We start from the raw sequence: 15,248 nt of genomic DNA on the forward strand, positions 1-15,248 counted from the left end.
CATTACGGCACCCAATGGAAAAATAATAATAATTTGCTACGGAAGACAAAATGTGTTTCTTAAAGGACAAGTCCAGGTAGTACCTATTTGTTTCAGTTTTGCGCCTTTTGCTGCTTATTGAACACAACACTGGATGTAATCTGTCTGGGCAGGAGTGGACAGACAGCAGGAGAACACCAGGAACTGCACAAAGGAAATGTTTTTTTACACACAGGAAATGTGTTCGATGTAGGCACTCCCATAAACACACACACACACACACACACACACACACACACACACACACACACACACACACACACACACACACACACACACACACACACACACACGTACTGTGCCTATGGGCATTCCTATCTCCACCATTCCCCCAGAGTCCTGCAGGTGAACCCCTGAAACAAATGGCAACAATCATTAATTTCAAGCCCACACACACACACACACACACACCATGATCAAACACACCCATTCCATACAGTGAGGGTAATGACTAATGTTCCCTCTAAGCTGTGCGCCTGCGCGGCTGCGCAGCTCACCTGGGACTTCTGTGCAGAAGAAATATTAGCTTGCGCAGAGAAGCACAAGATTGAACTTCACTCAACTCTCTAGTTTTTCCCTTTAGTTAACATTATCAACGTTTCCCTCTACTATGGGAATTGCCAATATTAACCACTTTCAGCGCAACAAACCAAAACAAAATCAACTATGCAAAACTTATTATGCAAAATGAACTATGCATGATATTTTGTTGTAGGCAGAACACACTGGAATAGGATTATTTTGCAATGACAGGCACCTCAGCCCTTATTCTACAGACCGGTGTGGCATAACCAATAACCAGCTGCAGTATCCCTATATGCAAATAGTCCATTGTCATATATGGATCTGTGCCAAACTGGACTATGTTTACAGCATGAGAGGTCGTGTCTAGATGCGCTTGTTTTAAGATCAAAGCGAGAGCTGCTTATAGCCACACGTGCACATTTGTTCATATTTTTTGCTAGTTAGTGAGTTATTAGCCCAGTTATAGCTAATTTCTAGTCAGCAATGGGGGAATGGTTGCTTCCTACAAGAGCACAAAACGTGTGCATTTCTAGACATTTTTGAAAAGCGAGTCAGGTAAATATATTTTTTTTCTGTCTTAAAGGGGCAGTGTTGTACACTGCTCAAAAAAATAAAGGGAACACTAAAATAACACATCCTAGATCTGAATTAATTAAATATTCTTATTAAATACTTTTTTCTTTACATAGTTGAATGTGCTGACAACAAAAATTATCAATGGAAATCAAAAAAACCCATGGAGGTCTGGATTTGGAGTCACACTCAAAATCAAAGTGGAAAACCACACTACAGGCTGATCCAACTTTGATGTAATGTCCTTAAAACAAGTCAAAATGAGGCTCAGAAGTGTGTGTGGCCTCCACGTGCCTGTATGACCTCCCTACAATGCCTGGGCATGCTCCTGATGAGGTGGCGGATGGTCTCCTGAGGGATCTCCTCCCAGACCTGGACTAAAGCATCCGTCACATGTGCTCAGTGTGAACCTGCTTTCATCTGTGAAGAGCACAGTGGCGAATTTGCCAATCTTGGTGTTCTCTGGCAAATGCCAAACGTCCTGCACGGTGTTGGGCTGTAAGCACAACCCCCACCTGTGGACATCGGATCCGCATTGACCCTCATACCACCCTCATGGAGTCTGTTAATTTTTTGTTGTTGTTGTTGTTTTTTTTTTTTGTCTTTTTACTATCTTGTCTCATTACTACAACTCCCGTACGGGCTCGGGAGAGACGAAGGCTGAATGTCATGCGTCCTCCGATACACAACCCAACCAGCCGTACTGCTTCTTAACACAGCGCGCATCCAACCCGGAAGCCAGCCGCACCAATGTGTCGGAGGCTACACCGTGCACCTGGCAATCTTGGCTAGCGCGCACTGCGCCCGGCCCGCCACAGGAGTTGCTGGTGCGCGATGAGACAAGGAGATCCCTACCGACCAAACCCTCCCTAACCCGGACGACGCTAGGCCAATTGTGCGTCGCCCCACGGACCTCCCGGTCACGGCCGGTTACGACAGAGCCTGGGCGCGAACCAAGGGACTCTGATGGCACAGCTGGCGCTGCAGTACAGCGCCCTTAACCACTGCGCCACCCGGGAGGCCCCATGGAGTCTGTTTCTGACCGTTTGAGCAGACACATGCACATTTGTGGCCTGCTGGAGGTCATTTTGCGGGTCTCTGGCAGTGCTCCTCCTTGCACAAAGGCGGAGGTAGAGGTCCTGCTGCTGGGTTGTTGCCCTCCTACGGCCTCCTCCATGTCTCCTGATGTACTGGCCTGCCTCCTGGTAGCGCCTCCATGCTCTGGACACTACGCTGACAGACACAGCAAACCTTCTTGCCACATCTCGCATTGATGTGCCATCCTGGATGAGCTGCACTACCTGAGCCACTTGTGTGGGTTGTAGACTCCGTCTCATGCTACCACTAGAGTGAAAGCACCGCCAGCATTCAAAAGTGACCAAAACGTCAGCCAGGAAGCATAGGAACTGAGAAGTGGTCTGTGGTTATCACTTGCAGAACCACTCCTTTATTGGGGGTGTCTTGCTAATTGCCTATAATTTCCACCTGTTGTCTATTCCATTTGCACAACAGCATGTGAAATGTATTGTCAATCAGTGTTGCTTCCTAAGTGGACAGTTTGATTTCACAGAAGTGTGATTGACTTGGAGTTACAGTGCCTTGCGAAAGTATTCGGCCCCCTTGAACTTTGCGACCTTTTGCCACATTTCAGGCTTCAAACATAAAGATATATAACTGTATTTTTTTGTGAAGAATAAACAACAAGTGGGACACAATCATGAAGTGGAACGACATTTATTGGATATTTCAAACTTTTTTAACAAATCAAAAACTGAAAAATTGTTATATAAAACTGAAAAATTATTCAGCCCCTTTACTTTCAATGCAGCAAACTCTCTCCAGAAGTTCAGTGAGGATCTCTGAATGATCCAATGTTGACCTAAATGACTAATGATGATACATACAATCCACCTGTGTGTAATCAAGTCTCTGTATAAATGCACCTGCACTGTGATAGTCTCAGAGGTCCGTCAAAAGCGCAGAGAGCATCATGAAGAACAAGGAACACACCAGGCAGATCCGAGATACTGTTGTGAAGAAGTTTAAAGCCGGATTTGGATACAAAAAGATTTCCCAAGCTTTAAACATCCCAAGGAGCACTGTGCAAGCGATAATATTGAAATGGAAGGAGTATCAGACCACTGCAAATCTACCAAGACCTGGCCGTCCCTCTAAACTTTCAGCTCATACAAGGAGAAGACTGATCAGAGATGCAGCCAAGAGGCCCATGATCACTCTGGATGAAATGCAGAGATCTACAGCTGAGGTGGGAGACTCTGTCCATAGGACAACAATCAGTCGTATATTGCACAAATCTGGCCTTTATGGAAGAGTGGCAAGAAGAAAGCCATTTCTTAAAGATATCCATAAAAAGTGTTGTTTAAAGTTTGCCACAAGCCACCTGGGAGACACACCAAACATGTGGAAGAAGGTGCTCTGGTCAGATGAAACCAAAATTGAACTTTTTGGCAACAATGCAAAACGTTATGTTTTGCGTAAAAGCAACACAGCTCATCACCCTGAACACACCATCCCCACTGTCAAACATGGTGGTGGCAGCATCATAGTTTGGGCCTGCTTTTCTTCAGCAGGGACAGGGAAGATGGTTAAAATTGATGGGAAGATGGATGGAGCCAAATACAGGACCATTCTGGAAGAAAACCTGATGGAGTCTGCAAAAGACCTGAGACTGGGACGGAGATTTGTCTTCCAACAAGACAATGATCCAAAACATAAAGCAAAATCTACAATGGAATGGTTCAAAAATAAACATATCTAGGTGTAAGAATGGCCAAGTCAAAGTCCAGACCTGAATCCAATTGAGAATCTGTGGAAAGAACTGAAAACTGCTGTTCACAAATGCTCTCCATCCAACCTCACTGAGCTCGAGCTGTTTTGCAAGAAGGAATGGGAAAAAAATTCAGTCTCTCGATGTGCAAAACTGATAGAGACATACCCCAAGCGACTTACAGCTGTAATCACAGCAAAAGGTGGCGCTACAAAGTATTAACTTAATGGGGGCTGAATAATTTTGCACGCCCAATTTTTCAGTTTTTGATTTGTTAAAAAAGTTTGAAATATCCAATAAATGTTGTTCCACTTCATGATTGTGTCCCACTTGTTGTTGATTCTTCACAAAAAAATACAGTTTTATATCTTTATGTTTGAAGCCTGAAATGTGGCAAAAGGTCGCAAAGTTCAAGGGGGCCGAATACTTTCGCAAGGCACTGTACATTGTGTTGTTTAAGTGTTCCCTTTATTTTTTTGAGCAGTGTATTTTGAGACAGGCTTGAATAATCTAAGTAGCCAATAGGCAGAGGGTAGCAAAATTTGTCTGATTCTCTGTAATAATGGTATGGGAATATGAATTAACTTTATTTTGTAAAGTGGTTTCTTGCATCAATCAACACATGTTCAATCACCTCCTTGTCTGAAGGACAAGTGGATTAACAGGACAGTGTCAAGCCCTGCATATTTTTTTCCAAAAGTCAAATGGAATGTGGGCCTACTTTGAACACAACACATTGGCTGCTACTGTAGGCTGAATGATAGCTATTTCCATGCTAAAATGTTATGGGATGCATTTTCTCCATTGTTATTGATGGTAGGCCACTCTGTTAGGCCTACATTATGATCACATAGCCACAGTAGCCTACTTGGCCACTGTTATAACTGTAACTTAAAGCAGATACAGCCTCAGTGTTCACAGTAAACGCGCACACACACACACATTGAGTGTAATAGCTGCTGGGAGGACAGGGTGATTTCACAGATGGTTCCTGTTTGTATTTCAGTGGGTAAATGGTAGAGAGGCTCTTTGATCTGCTGAATGGCATATTGGCCCATGATTGTGTCGTTAGGACCAACCTCAACAGAGAGCTGACAGTCGGGCCTACTTCCAGACGTCATCGTATGGAGTGCCCTGTCAGATGTGAAGCCTAAAGAAGTACAGGGGAAAGCTTTTAAAAAGGTAACACAAGTGGAAAGGTTTTAAAAATGTTACCACGCCTGAAAAGGGTACATGATGGTTGAAGATAATGACTGTGTGATTGTGATGAGAGAATTCCTGATGACGGGGCATAAAGCTTATTTGATGTTTAAAAGTCTAAGCCATTGTTTTTTTTTTACTAAGCTGACATATGGAATTGTTTTAAGATGGTCATACCATGGATCATTTAACTATTTGATTTGGAATTATAGGATCCCTTCATGAATAAAAAAAAAAACTAAAACAATTATTTGATAAATTATAGCATTTGGCCTTTACTACTATAGCCCATAGAAACACATTGAATAACACGTTCATAAATGGCAAAAAAGACAGTCAAAGAGAAATCAGAAAGAACAAGGCTTTGAAGTGTCTGTCCTATACAGTATCTAGGAGATGTAAGAAGTCTGTCCTATACAGTATCTAGGAGATGTAAGAAGTCTGTCCTATACAGTATCTAGGAGATGTAAGAAGTCTGTCCTATACAGTATCTAGGAGATTTAAGAAGTCTGTCCTATACAGTATCTAGGAGATTTAAGAAGTCTGTCCTATACGGTATCTAGGAGATATAAGAAGTCTGTCCTATACAGTATCCAGGAGATGTAAGAAGTCTGTCCTATACAGTATCTAGGATATTTAAGATGTCTGTCTATCTCAATACTTCCATTAATTTGTACGGGTTACCTTCAGACGAGTCCCGTGACACTTGTGGGAAGATAAGCAAAACAGAGAACACCATTGTGTTCATGAGAGTCTCATCTTTCCATAGAGGGGTCATATCCGGGCGTTACAGATGGTTTCGTGAGAAGTCCGGTTTTCGGGATGTCTCATTGTCTGACTAACACCGCTGTAGATCGGCCATCTTTCCCCGCAGATGCGTAAGGCCGACATAGGCGGATGCAGCCCATACAAAAAAAACATATCTCTAACTTAAACTGACAGCATTTTATGGGAGTTTTTCAATGTTGCTTAGATTGATGCATGTCAATAGACTCTTTTTAAGGAGTAACCAAACAAAATGCTTTATGTAAGGTGATGACATTGTTTTGTAGTTATTTTGACTTTGTTTTGACGTTGTGTTGATGCTGACATTTCACTCTACACCCTTCACTGGTCCAGAGTTGCATGACCCCTGCTCCACACCCAAGCCTTGAACCAGGGGATTACTAGACTTATCTCCACTTCAGAGGCAGATTGTGTTTTACCTAGTGGGTATTGTGGTGTGCTGGACTGAGATATCCACCGCTATCTCGCTCGAATACTTCCTTCATTTTTCTGATGCCAATTCTCAGTCTATATGATTGAGGTGAATGTGATGACCACACACACACACACACACACACACACACTGACACTATTCATGTCAGTTTGGTCACACAGCTGCTAAATCATACATGAGAATGTTGTCCTGTTGATACTCCCAATACTTTCTTTACAGTGGTCACTACAGGACTACATGACTACAATAATGTGCAGTTAAATATGTTATGCATACACTCTTAGAAAAGAGGGTTCCAAAAGGGTTCTTCGGCTCTCCCCATAGTCCCAGTCGGTATTAGATAGAAAGTTGCGGCCCTGCCTGCCTGTGGGGTAAATAACCTGTGGTTACCTAGGTTACTCCATTGACTCACAGCAAAAACGTGACCTTTTTCAAACTAAATGTTCTTGTCATATCTGTTTGTTTTAGTCAATTTCAAAACGAAATTTAAGAAAAGATGTGTAAATATTACTTTTCAACATTGCCTGCTCCATAGTGTTCTCACTACATAGAAAAACCTAATATTGTAGGGCTTCTCTCATCCCCCTTTTTATGATGGTGCTAGCAGCCACGTGAGGGAGTACTAGCGAGCTAGCCAAGACCAACAACACAAAAAAGGACTATACATCTACAAGTAGTGAGTGGAGTTACAAAGGGACTATACTAAACAAGTTAAATGTCTTACCTGTGATTAAATGTTTTCCACACACTGGGTCCCCACATCTCCCAGATCTCCCAGTCTCCCACATCTCCCAGTCTCCCAGTCTCCCACGTCTCCCAGTCTCCCAGTCTCCCACATCTCCCAGTCTTACAGTCTCCCATGCCCAATAGCCTGAAGCCACAGTGCTCTTCTCACAGGCTCTATTTCCCTACGTGGGACGTTGCAATCTGTAGGTTGGGATTTTTTACCTGGTTGCATTTATTTTCAACAACACAGCAGCTTTTTGGCATGGTTTGTTATTTCTTTATAACAACAAATTGACTATGAAGTTGCCTCTTTTACAATAGGAAATAATGTTTGTTTTCCTCAATTTGTGGGCATGGTCAAGGGGAAATATTATTATGTGAATACCGACTGGGACTTTGGGAGAACCCTTTTTGGTTCCAGGTAAAACCCTTTGTGTAAAGGGTTCAACCTGGAACCAAAAAGAGTTCTTCAAAGGGTACGGGGACAGCTGAAGAACCCTTTTGGGGACAGCTGAAGAACCCTTTTGGGGACAGCTGAAGAACCCTTTTGGGGACAGCTGAAGAACCCTTTTGGGGACAGCTGAAGAACCCTTTTGGGGACAGCTGAAGAACCCTTTTGGGGACAGCTGAAGAACCCTTTTAGGTTCTAGATAGCACATTTTTTTGTAAGAATGTAGAGACAAATAACATAGCAACAAGCCTTCTTATAAAACCATAAAAAGGCTCATACCGGCTTATAACAAGTGATAGAGCATATCTGCCTGGATGCTTTATGTGTTACCTCAATTTCTTAACTTCTAAAGCTCAAACTCTGTGTCTCTGTCCACAGGCAGGCCTGGGCACTGGTATCTGTAATTGGTGGAGGGAACGGCTCGTGTTCCGAGGACGTGCGGGAACATGAGAACCATGACACGGGAGGAAAGGCGCTGGCCCGGAAGAACTTCACCACTGTGGACGGGGTCGGCTTCTCTGTCACCGCGTACAGCGAATGGAGGAACGGTGGGTGATTATAACCAGTTTGGCTTTACTTAAACCCTGCAGCTAGAATGGTTTATAACTTGTTACATTACTTATCTTTTAAAATGTCCATAAACGCATTAGTCCATTATACCTACAGGCTTTAAGAAAAGTGTTACCACATTGGTAACCCAATATCACAAATATTGCTTAAGGAGAGCATTATTGTAGGTGCTTGTTTACTTGTGTATGTCATTGATTGTCTGCTTATTGAACAGGTCATATCAGGCTCTTCACATAGTCAGGAATGCCACTTAAAAGCAAAGCTTACACTCAGATTCTCTGATCTTGCAGCTTTTCCTTGATGGTGTATGTGTGGGGGGTTCAAGTGGTTAGTGTTTACAGTCTAGATCAATCAGCTGGACTGAACATTCCTGAGCGTGTGCGGGCAGGGTCCTCCTGTCACCAGGGCAAACAGCAGCTCCCCAGGAGGGAGTTTGGGTTTGGCACTGATATGTCCAGTAAGCTGGGATGTTTGTTCTCATACAGTCTTACTCTCACACTTCAATGGTCCACAGAGTCAGTTCAAGATACACTATGGAGGTTTGTTATTGTTTTCGTCCAACTTGTAGCTTGAATGTTGGGTGTATGGTATGGTTCAAGTTTGTTATCTCATTAAACCACACGCATCCTTAGTTTTAGCTACATTTTTTGTGACTCTAGATCCTGTATTTGCCATTAGTTATTTGGTATGCAGGTAGAAAACTGCTAATCCAACAGATCTTATCTGTGCTCTTCTAGGTTTTCCCATATCTGGGTTCCAGGTGGATGCTGTGGACCAGGTAGTCCTCAACCTTCAGGATGATGTACACACCTGGCAACCCGGGAACCATGTTGTGGTTGCGAGTACTGACTATTCCATGCATCAGGCAGAGGAGTTCACACTCCTTCCCTGCCCCCACTGCACCAGCAGACAGGTCAGAGTTCAAGGTGAGTGAAAACGAAGGTAGTGTTTGTACATTTATGGGGGCATACTTTAATTCTGATATTGAGTATCACTGCCATGGTCTTTCATTTTTAGTTCTATAAATGGCCCTTGGGAAGAGACAGGTAGTCAGGCTTTTCTCCTACATGGGATGTTGTTGGTCAATTATCTCTCTGTCTCTCTCTCTTTTCTCTCTCTTTTCTCTCTCTTTTCTCTCTCTCTCTCTCTCTCTCTCTCTTTTCTGTCTCTCTCTCTCTCTCTCTCTCTCTCTCTCTCTCTCTCTCATACTTTATTGGTATGGGAAGTGTTTCCACATGCATTGCCAAAGCAAAGATATAGGCACAACAAATCAATGATGACGCAGATAGATAATAATAGGAAAAATAATAATGCTCAATGAGTAGTAACAATTAACAGGACACTACAGTAAGAAATGAATGAGGACAATAATTAAAGAGTGAGAAAGACATAGCAATGCTATTGTTCCAGTTGGTCGTTCCACTGGCTGCCCCTACGGGTGTGGCAGGAAGATACATATTTTGCAGCTAATATGGCACAAAGGGGAGGTTTCTCCCAATAGATATTGGATTTTCTCCTTTTCTGTTTTGGTTTCAAAATGTTTGTATTTGTTTTCAATTTTGGGAATGAAAAATTGGTGTTCCACCCTGTGTAGTCCCCTGTCTGCCAACACCTCTGTTTTGGCCCACTGCTCTGATGTCGACACAAGCCACCTCCCTTCCTGGAGCAAGAGCAGTGTGTGGTGTATGTCTCTGTCTCTCTCAATGTTTGTGAGGTGAAGCACACATCCTATGGTTGGCACTGGCAGCAGTTGGCTTGCCATATTGGGAGACAATAATGACAAACCGACAGTCTCATCTCATTCTCTCTAAATTGTTTTCATGGCTAGAAAGAGAAGTGCTGATGTTGCTCGGTATGGGATTAAGGTCACTCACCTGGCCCCATCAAATTATATCCAGACCTACTGTATCGAGACAACCATATATTTGGCCGACTGTTGTTAATGTGAACACTTTTAAATATCATATTAATATGTATGTCTAAATGTTTACATACAACAATTGATTTGTTGATTTCACTGATTTATGACAATAGTACATGCTATGAAGTTTGTGTACCATGTGTCCCCTCTCCCAGGGAGGCCCCAGTTTGGTCACATGGGGGAGATTGTGGACGGGGTGGACATGCGAGCGGAGGTGGCACTGCTCAGCAGGAACATACTCATCTATGGGGAGATGGAAAACACCTGCTATGGAAACAACTGGTGCCAGTTCTTTGGCCACGACACGTATGGCGGACACATCAAGGTGTGTGTCTGAGTGCTTATGTAACCATGTGTAGCTGTGAGTATCGGGTCTGTGTTGAACCTTGAGCCTGCCTGCCCTGTGCATTTCAGCCTGAGTTATATGCTTATCTAATGCCATTCAATCTAGTGTAATCATGTTGAACATTACCATATTGCTGTGGCGGAGGGTCATTAGAGCATTCAGCAGACGCTGAATGACTGAGGACATTCATCATTCACACATGATCTAACAACATGTAATGTTCATTAGGTACTTAATGGAAGAAAACAGACTGAAACAGGGAGGGGCTACCTGGCCTTCTCCAATAAGAAATTGGTTGCAAATGGTTTCTGTTGCATGCCCTAATGAACACAACCTAGGCGCCACTCAGAGAAAGAGGGAGCATGGATGAGCAACACTCATTACTCTTAATGTTTTGTGTTTCAGTATTGTAATCCTTCTTTGTACTTTTTTACTCTGTATATTTCACAACCCCACTGAGCACACAGAAAACTCAAACATCAGACCAACGTCGATGCACACACCCCTCCCTCACACACACACATTCTCTGTATCCAGGATGCAAGTACAATATTTTCCCTGTATAATGTGTTACATACTCATGCTCTCTTCTGATAAATACATAATAACATTCCTCTTGCCTTATGTAAAAGCAGCCCCTTTGCAGTAAATGGAAAAAACCCTTGTTATTGACTGTAGATAGTACTGTCCAAGTGTAGTGTGTGTGTGAGAGAGTGAGTTACAGTTAGCTTGAGGGATTGGCCAATATCTCCTTAACACAAAACAGATAATGTGGAAAAGGCCATATACCTAAGAAAGACCTCCCTGAGTTTACTGCATGTTTTTGTGTCTATTTGCTCATTAGGTCATATTTGTGTGTGTGTGTCTCTCTCTCTCTCTCTCTCTCTCTCTCTTTCTCTAGCATTGTTTGTGCTCAGATCATCTCAGTTGTTGCATGATGTTCCGTTCATCAATAGATGTAACTGTAAAATAGAGCATCCAATAGATCAGCAGAACCAGAGTAATATGATGCAGCACAGCATAAGACAGCACAGCACAAGACAGCACAGCACAAGACAGCACAGCACAAGACAGCACAGCACAAGACAGCACAGCACAAGACAGCACAGCACAAGACAGCACAGCACAAGACAGCACAACACAAGACAGCACAACACAAGACAGCACAACACAAGACAGCACAACATAAGACAGCACAACACAAGACAGCACAACACACACAACACAGCACAGCACAGCACAGCACAACACAGCATAACACAGCACAACACACCACACAGCACAGCACAGCACAATACACCACACCACACAACACAGCACAGCACAGCACAGCACAATACACCACACCACACCACACCACACCACACCACACTACACAGCACAGCACAGCACAACACAGCTTATTCTCTCTCTCTCTCTCTACCCCATTTCTCCTCAGATATTTGGGAACTTCACTTCGGTGCACCTGTCCCATGTGGAGCTGAGGAACATGGGGCAGCAGGAGCAGGGCCGCTACCCGGTCCACTTCCACCGCTGTGGGGATGTTGACTGGCGAGGGGGCTACCGGGAACCAGCCTACGTGGACGGCCTCTCCATCCACCACTCCTTCTCCCGCTGCATCACCATCCACGCCACCAATGGCCTGCTGGTGTGTGTGAACGTGTGTGTCAGGGCTGGGGTCAATTATAATTGAAGGCAGTCAATTCAGGAAGTGGTTTTAATTTTTTTTTAAAGAAAGAAAATACTTTTGAAAAACTTCTCAGTTTATTGATTTATCATTGAAAATAGATGTAATTTAAGTTTCCTTCATGAATTGACTGTCTTTATTTCGAATTGACTCCTGGCCCTGGTGTGGGTGTATGTGCCGTATGTGTGATAAAACTTGGGGAAATGAGGACCATATGACGCCAGTCATGAAATAAATGAATGTCAAATGCGTTGAGAAAGTGAATCGACCATCATTCAGATAACATGATGCACTAACTCCAAGCTGCTTTCCTGCTCTGCTCCTGTCATTGGTGTGTAGCGTTTCCCAAATGTTTCTCCTCTCCAGGTGAAGGACACTGTAGGCTATGACACCCTGGGTCACTGTTTCTTCCTGGAGGACGGGATGGAGCAGAGGAACACGTTCTTCCACAACCTGGGTTTGGTGACCCGACCAGGAACACTCCTGCCCACCGACCGCAACGAGACCATGTGCACCAGCATCAGAGACAAAGTGTATAAGAACTATACACCTTCGCCGAGCATGGAGTGCAAGTAAGACACAGAAAATACTTGTCTGGCCGAGAAAGAGTCAACTTTGACAGAGGGGAAATTAGAGGAACAGAATGAAAGTGAAAAGAGGCAGAAATGAGAAAAAAATATAGCTCAAGAAGAAAGAGTAAAGGAAGTAAGGGGTGTGGTATGTCAGGTTTTACTGGGTTGGACAGGCCTACTGTGGGGTGTGGTGTGTCAGGTTTTACTGGGTTGGACAGGCCTACTGTGGGGTGTGGTGTTTCAGGTTTTACTGGGTTGGACAGGCCTACTGTGGGGTGTGGTGTGTCAGGTTTTACTGGGTTGGACAGGCCTACTGTGGGGTGTGGTATGTCAGGTTTTACTGGGTTGGACAGGCCTACTGTGGGGTGTGGTATGTCAGGTTTTACTGGGTTGGACAGGCCTACTGTGGGGTGTGGTATGTCAGGTTTTACTGGGTTGGACAGGCCTACTGTGGGGTGTGGTATGTCAGGTTTTACTGGGTTGGACAGGCCTACTGTGGGGTGTGGTATGTCAGGTTTTACTGGGTTGGACAGGCCTACTGTGGGGTGTGGTATGTCAGGTTTTACTGGGTTGGACAGGCCTACTGTGGGGTGTGGTATGTCAGGTTTTACTGGGTTGGACAGGCCTACTGTGGGGTGTGGTATGTCAGGTTTTACTGGGTTGGACAGGCCTACTGTGGGGTGTGGTGTGTCAGGTTTTACTGGGTTGGACAGGCCTACTGTGGGGTGTGGTATGTCAGGTTTTACTGGGTTGGACAGGCCTACTGTGGGGTGTGGTATGTCAGGTTTTACTGGGTTGGACAGGCCTACTGTGGGGTGTGGTGTGTCAGGTTTTACTGGGTTGGACAGGCCTACTGTGGGGTGTGGTATGTCAGGTTTTACTGGGTTGGACAGGCCTACTGTGGGGTGTGGTGTGTCAGGTTTTACTGGGTTGGACAGGCCTACTGTGGGGTGTGGTATGTCAGGTTTTACTGGGTTGGACAGGCCTACTGTGGGGTGTGGTGTGTCAGGTTTTACTGGGTTGGACAGGCCTACTGTGGGGTGTGGTGTGTCAGGTTTTACTGGGTTGGACAGGCCTACTGTGGGGTGTGGTGTGTCAGGTTTTACTGGGTTGGACAGGCCAACCTTGAGAGAAGACAAAGGGTTCATGTCCTCTGTGTGAGAGTGGTAGGGCCGTCTTATCCCTGCAAAATCAACCACACCGCTGCATGAGATGTGTTTCTGGGGGAGGTTGAGAAGGAGGTCTGTTTGGGGAGCAGCAGGCGCTGTTTGTGTACGTGTGTGTGTGTGTGTGTGTGTGTGTGTTGGCAGAACCGTCCCTGGAGAGGTGAATTATTCCATGGATAACAGGAGTCACTGTTCTTATTAAATGAATAGATCCTGATATTAACAATCAGCCTGGAGACATCTCCTCTAATTCTCTTTCATCCTTCCTGTGTGTCTGTCTGTCTGCTCGGTGTGTGTGTTGTTTTAGGGCAGTGTCTACGTTCTGGATCGCCAACCCCAATAATAACCTCATAAGCAACGCTGCTGCTGGCTCCCAGGTATGACTGTAATAAGCATCTCTGTCTACCAACAAAACAACACTGTTTAATAATGAATGAATAACGATCAGCAGGGGACTGAGACTGTACATCTGGTGAGCCTCCCCCCCCCCCCCCCCCCCCCCCCAGCTTTAAGGTTTAGCCACTCATAAGGATCTAAGGCTGTGGCTTACCGGTTCATCTCATGTGATGAGGTGATAAATCTGGGGAGATATTGGGTTCTTACTTTTACATCAACAGCAATAAATGATGGCTTCAACCAGGAGATAAAGTTCAACATCAAGACCTTACTGTTCTAGTTCAAGCCCAATTGTATCAATGTGCCTGTGCATTATACTCAATGACAGTGCTCTCTCTATGCAATACTCAATGACAGTACTCTCACTGTGCAATACTCAATGACAGTACTCTCTCTGTGCAGTTCTCTCTCTCTCTCCCTTTTCATAGCCGAGCATTCAGAGTTCGAGACAGCAGGTATGAGAGAGAGAGAGAGCTCTCATACCTGCTGTCTCGAACTCTGAATGCTCGGCTATGAAAAGCAAACTGACATTTACTCCTGAGGTGCTGACTTGTTGCACCCTATACAACCACTTTGATTATTGTTTGACACCGCTGGTCATCTATGAACATTTGAACATTTTGTAGAACGATATGGCCTTAATGGCCATGTACTCTTATAATCTCCACCTGGCACAGCCAGAAGAGGACTGGCCACCCCTCAGAGCCTGGTTTCTCTAGGTTTCTTCCTAGGTTCCTGTCTTTCTAGGGAGTTTTTCCTAGCCGCGTGCTTTTACATCTGTATTGCTTGCTCTTAGGGGTTTTAGGCTGGGTTTCTGTATAAACGCTTTGTGACATCTAATGATGTAAAAATAACTTCTAAATACATTTGCTTGATTATTACTCCAGGATCATTATTATTTTTCACTCCATTCACCCCCCCATGTCATCCTAAAGGATGCTGGGATATGGTATGTGTTCCACAGCTCATCCACAGGGGACTCTCATGGGCTGTTTCCAGAGACCCGGGCAGAACTGACCCCTCTGGGGATCTTCTACAACAACCGTGTGCACTCCAACTTTAAGGTACC

At 44.4% G+C, this 15,248-nt stretch overlaps 1 protein-coding gene across 5 annotated transcripts in view; it reads left to right on the forward strand.

The window, feature by feature from the left end:
• The window catches only part of LOC110525412 (cell surface hyaluronidase), a 37,517-nt gene that overhangs the window by 9,395 nt on the left and 12,874 nt on the right, over positions 1 to 15,248 (forward strand). For 4 of the 5 annotated variants that reach the window (XM_021605487.2, XM_021605485.2, XM_021605486.2 and 1 more), the window contains 7 exons: positions 7,900 to 8,069; positions 8,829 to 9,017; positions 10,168 to 10,337; positions 11,797 to 12,006; positions 12,385 to 12,617; positions 14,091 to 14,160; positions 15,115 to 15,243. In XM_021605487.2, the coding sequence (XP_021461162.2) occupies positions 7,900 to 8,069; positions 8,829 to 9,017; positions 10,168 to 10,337; positions 11,797 to 12,006; positions 12,385 to 12,617; positions 14,091 to 14,160; positions 15,115 to 15,243 (1,171 nt within the window). The remainder of the gene's footprint in view (positions 1 to 7,899; positions 8,070 to 8,828; positions 9,018 to 10,167; positions 10,338 to 11,796; positions 12,007 to 12,384; positions 12,618 to 14,090; positions 14,161 to 15,114; positions 15,244 to 15,248) is intronic. The other variant, XM_021605488.2, reaches the window with a different exon arrangement.

The sequence above is a fragment of the Oncorhynchus mykiss genome, chromosome 6 (assembly GCF_013265735.2).
Source record: "Oncorhynchus mykiss isolate Arlee chromosome 6, USDA_OmykA_1.1, whole genome shotgun sequence".
Taxonomy (NCBI): Eukaryota; Metazoa; Chordata; class Actinopteri; order Salmoniformes; family Salmonidae; genus Oncorhynchus; species Oncorhynchus mykiss.